Here is a 5,219-nt window from a genome sequence, read left to right as displayed (position 1 = left end):
GGTCGAGGAGGGTACTGGGTGCATTGGTTGTGGGGTCTCACTTCCTGCCTTATAGTGTCATTGGTCTCTCCTGCCAACGCTGTCAATGTGGCGTCCCAGCAGGTCGGACATCCGGAAGTTCAAGGACATGGAGATCCAATAGGAAGCAAGATTAAAGTACGTGGGTATTCCCGAATGACTTGACGGCATGACGCAGGCCAGTGTATGTGCTCAAGGCATGCGGGAATAGAAAAGGCCAGGAAGGGGCATTAGGTATGCAATGAGCCGTGCTCTGTGGCACCCAAATACTCAACATCCCCACATAATCTGACGCTTCCCCTCCAAACAGGTGGCCCCCTACAGCCGGAGTCCTTGGCGCCTCCAACACTGGTGTGTGCCGCATGTCCAGTCGTCTGCCGCGCTGCTCGATGCAGCTGCGTCATCAGACCTATCACTGCAAGTCTGATTCATCTTCTCGTCTCTTAGGCAAGCTTCCCCATGTGACACATTCAGGCCCTTCCTATCCATTCTCTGTACCCAAACATCTGCATCCCAGGCCCTTTCTTTCCCTTATCAGAGGCTTTCCGCAAAGCATTCGTATAGAAACTCGCGACCATCACCTTCAACTCTGCCCTGTTCCTCTCCCTGCCACGCCCAAGTACCGCTCAAGCCCATGCCGTGCTCTGCACACCAGCGTGCAACAGCCTGACAAATTGGTGCTGGGGCGGATCGTGACGCCTCACCATCACACTCTTGTATAGTATCTCGAAGTGCGACCATAGAGTAGCATTGTACAAGCCTCTTCCTTATTGGTAGGAGATCCGTCCTCTAGCGGTCAATTCCCCTCAGTTCACATCACGCACGATGCAGGGACATGGGGGGACCACAGCCTCTTTGGTACATGCCTTGTTGGCCTGGCTGGTCTGGGACTCCACATCCCGCTACTGCACAGATCATGGCGCTCCCGGTCGCCAAGGTCGTGCTCGTTACGAACAAGGCGATCTATCTGGCTCACTCGGTAAGCTTATCAGGCCAAACCTGGACCATAGTCTCCTCTCGTCCGCAAATCCAGTTCAAAATCTCAACTCCCGCCAAACCAGCTTCCTGGGTTCCTCCATCATCATGTGTTTGTGTGGGGGGGAGGTAGACCACAAGCGACAACGCGCTGTTCGATGAAGTCCTTCCCTACACGTACTCGTGTGCTTGTTGAAGACAAGCAAGTTACCAAAGTTCTCGTGGTAAGTCTTGAACATCACTCGGCGTCTTGGGCGGGAGGTCGCGAAGTTGAACATTTGTCCCCCGAAGGATTTCGCTACTTGTGAGCTTCACCATGCACGCTTGACCATTCACGCACATGTTCTTTCTTGTGCTGGTGATGCCAGTCCGTATCAAGGAATCTGTCACCGAGGTTCTGGCTCGGACACGTTAGCCCGAGCCCCCGACACATCTCCGCCCTCTTTCCACGGTACTCGCAGCCTGGAATTCCACGGTGTGGAACAATAACAAGGTTCTCTTATACAAGACACTGAATTTTCAGCTGGGGGAGCTGACGCAATCATGGATGAGAACGTTTCTATGGTGAGCGCTCCGGAGAGCTGGGCTAGAGGGGTTGGGGCGAGGACATGCCTCCGTGGAAGAATGTGCATCTGCAAGCTACCATGCACAAAACATCTCTTGCTGAGTAAGTGCACCCCTTTGCAGAGTCATGACGGGACATGGTATCCTCCTTCACGTCCAAAGCGGGGGCCCCCTTTGCGTGTTTTCAGTGACGAGTGGCTCCCAGTCCCGCTCGGCCAGCCACCCCCACCGCCACCGGTGGACGACGAGGAAGAGGACACCGAAATGGACGCCAGGTGAGTGACCGGGAGCATTCATTGGCCAAGCAGGCTGCTCTTGGCGCTGATCCAGGGGGGTGATGATCCCCTAAACATGTGCCATTCCCCTACCCTAAATTGCAAAGTCTGCTCACCTTTACCAACTATGGGTTGCAACCTGTTGACAGTGTGCGTTCCTTACTTCGGACGACAGAATCCGGGCGAGGCTTACTCAGAATATGAATGATCCTGATGTCTGGAGGGGTGCAACTGACCATTTCAAGGTGTTGTTCTTGTAGATGAGTTTGGTCTTTGACTTCAGGCACCACTTGTCATGCGCCCAGCTGCCTGCTCGTCTCTTTGAGTGGGCGATGCAGCCTCACAGATAATTCCCGCTCTCTTCGGTTGCAGAAAACCATGATGGCTCATTGTATGACGAACAAGGCTTGGAAGAAGGAGTTTGGAAAGAAACTTCTTGAAGAGGAAAAGCAAGGATTGGCGAAAGTGCCACTTCACTCATCCCCATCTCCCGCGGCACACCATTCGCCAGCGCATAGGTACGAATTGTCTCCAGCAACAGATGTGTTGCTGGGGAGGGGCATTACCTACCTTGTGGTGCATTTGCAACAGGCGCTCACTTCAACCCCAAGTTGCTTTGCCACAGGCGCTCACTTCACCACCATCTTTCTTGAACTCCTTTCCCCCAATTTTCACACTCAATCCCTGCAGTGCACACTCTGATTCACCGTCGGATTTCATGTCTGAGGCAGAGGATGATGACGACGTGGCTGGTCCTGCTCCAACCTCTGGTTGCCTTGCCATGTCGAATGTGCGCCGCCTGGCTGCTTGCACTGTTGATGGTTGTTCAGTTGCTGATTCAACTCTGGGACCATGTCTTGTTCACACAAGTTTGCAATCTGCTGCACACATGTTATGTTCACACCTCTTTGATGCAATCCAATTTCTCCCTTCTCAGCCACAGCATGCGGTCCAGCAGCCAAAGGCTTCCCATCACCAGCCAATGGCTCGCGTGCCATTCATGGTGTCCCAGACAGCAGAAGCACCAGCTGGCGTGCTCACCAGGTAGGCAGCATGTACAATGGACACCCAGGCTGCAAGTGGTAGAAGAGGGTGCTGTCTGTATGGACCTGGTTTCCCACATCCTCCTGTGCAATGTCTCTGATCACTCGTGACAACCTTGTCATGCTGAATACCCTGCAGATCAGACATCAACAAGTTCAAGGAGCTGGAGATCCAGTAGGCTGCAACAACGAGTATGAAGCTTGATCTCATTGGGTTCAGGCTTGTTGGCAGGCATGGTATGTGCTCGCAGCATATGGGAACAGGGTTGGGCAAGAAGAACACGAGGCGTGCAGTGCTGTCTGCTCTGTAGCATCAGAAGACCTGACGTCTTAGCTCAGTCAAGCACTCTGCCTCCTAAAAGGTGCGTTTTGGATGGAGCGGGAGCCTTTGAAGCCTCGATCAATACATTGTGCCGTCAATCTAGTCATCTACCGCGCTGCTTAATGCAGCTAAGTCGTTATGAGGAACGCTGCATGTGGGGTTAATCATTTGGTTAAGCAGACATGCACCGCAATATGCACCTTCAGGCCACTCGTTCCATAAATTGGAATCAAACATCTGCATTCCAAGCCCTTTGCATTCCTATCAGGGGGTTTCTCCGGAGTATGCTGATCAAACGTCGCGACCACCCCCCTGTAATCTGCCCTGTTTCTTACCCTGCCGTCCTCTTGGACCGCCCAAGCCTGTGACCAACCGTTTAAACAATCTGCGACAGCACTGACGCTTTGAGTACTTCTTTCAGCACTCTAGTATCTGACCAGGTTCAACAGTCAAGAGGGCAGTTTGACGAGACCGGAGCAGGCCGGGACTAAGGGTCCCAGCCAAAAATTTCGGCAGAGTCAGCTTGTGAGCTCCATGGTGAGCCTAGAGAAGTGGCAGGGTGGGCTCGAGCATCGAGGGACTCCTAGGGTGATCATCAGTGCGCTTGCCTCAATGAAAAATATCACCACAATCTGCCACTTTGAGCCAAGAGGGTTAGTCTAGTAAGTTGGGTGCTCGACACCATTGGATAAGTATATTTACAGCATGCTGGACCGCTGCCGACAGGGATGGTCGTCTGCCTTCAGGAGGGCCAAGATAGGGAACCGCTGCGCAGTCGTGGAGTGCACTCTGTCTGATGCTTGCACGATCGGCTTACTCTGCCCTGGCGTATCTCATTCTGATGACCCATGCCATCACAAAAGCATTGCGCGCGCCGGCGCCCTAGCAAGTGGAGACTTCAGGCAGAGCCCAAATGTATCGTCCCCGACATAGAGCTCATAGATATTGCATCAGGAATGTCCCGGCAATCTCCATGGTAGGTTCTCATAACCGAACGATACCCGCGCAGGATCCCCTCGCCGCATCAGGGAGCTCCCCCAGCCGCTATACCAACAGCGTTTTCCGCGACTCCCTCGCCAGCAACAGCTTGCCCACAGCCCTGTGTCACGCGCCAAGCTGAATCCTTTACCCACTCGGGTAGCCCTTTCTAGCTTTCGTGGGGACCCTGCCCCTTTCAGATACGACTGGCGTGGCTGCATTACTGTCTATGTCAGCACCTAGACTTGCCACCCCTCATCTCCTGATGTGGCTGGTGCGTGGATGGAGCTCATAGAGCACTTACGTATTGCAGCTGCACCAGGGCTGCTTATTCAGCGCGGATCTTCAGCGGTGAGGCGCTGCATTTGTATCGACTAGGAGAAGGAAGTGTAATACGAGTGCCCTTGCAGAGTAGAAAAGGGCGTCTATTTGGTACTGAGACGACCTTATGGATTATTTTTTGCCTAATCTCTCCTTTAGAAAACATATTGGAGGGCGGGAAGCAGATGATGGATTCATGCGTGGGAAGAGATGCTGGCACATAGGAATGCTATGTGGTGGCCAGGGCGACTCATAGATGTGAATGGGATCCCAGACCAAAGTGTCGAAGGAATTCTTGAAGCATTGAAACAAGTTTGAATCACAGGGGTGGCGGCATGTGGGTCTCAAAGGATCAAGGGGAATAAACATGGGGCCTCAGGCATTCGTCTAGACGATACGACGAAAGAAGGGGCCAAGGAGTTAGCTCGTACTGGATTTGTTGGGATTGATTGTATCGTAATGGTGGGCCTTGGCTCGCTCCATCATGGTGACCAGTTCTGAAGCATCAGGGCGATCTGCTGGATTAGGATTGAGGGAAGACTCCAGTGTCTCCAGCCAAGCGGGATTGCCCTTGAGGTATGGAGTATCCGCGACCATGGATTTCACCCCTGCGGAGCACACGAGGAAGAACGCAGGAGGGTTTGGATCCTGAAGAGCTTTTAAGCAGGGGAATGAGGAACTGCTAGATTGGCACCCATGTGTCAGAGCGTGTCAGTGGTGTAA

At 53.2% G+C, this 5,219-nt stretch overlaps 2 protein-coding genes across 2 annotated transcripts; both read left to right on the top strand.

Annotated features, from left to right (window-relative positions):
- Nucleotides 1-2,566: 2,566 nt before the first annotated feature.
- F751_0206 (hypothetical protein) lies at nt 2,567-3,073 on the top strand (the record flags this gene model as incomplete). Its single annotated transcript, XM_011403314.1, has 3 exons — nt 2,567-2,622; nt 2,770-2,876; nt 3,015-3,073. 3 exons carry the CDS (start codon nt 2,567-2,569, stop codon nt 3,071-3,073), a joined length of 222 nt encoding a protein of 73 aa, XP_011401616.1.
- Nucleotides 3,074-3,379: 306 nt separating this feature from the next.
- F751_0205 (hypothetical protein) lies at nt 3,380-3,565 on the top strand (the record flags this gene model as incomplete). The annotated part of the gene is made up of 1 exon (XM_011403313.1): nt 3,380-3,565. The coding sequence occupies one exon, from the start codon at nt 3,380-3,382 to the stop codon at nt 3,563-3,565; it is 186 nt and encodes a 61-aa protein (XP_011401615.1).
- Nucleotides 3,566-5,219: the final 1,654 nt, after the last annotated feature.

Source organism: Auxenochlorella protothecoides (assembly GCF_000733215.1).
Source record: "Auxenochlorella protothecoides strain 0710 contig1199, whole genome shotgun sequence".
NCBI classification, from domain to species: domain Eukaryota; kingdom Viridiplantae; phylum Chlorophyta; class Trebouxiophyceae; order Chlorellales; family Chlorellaceae; genus Auxenochlorella; species Auxenochlorella protothecoides.
Note: the sequence above shows the minus strand (reverse complement) of the source record. Positions and strands in the feature narration are given on the sequence as shown.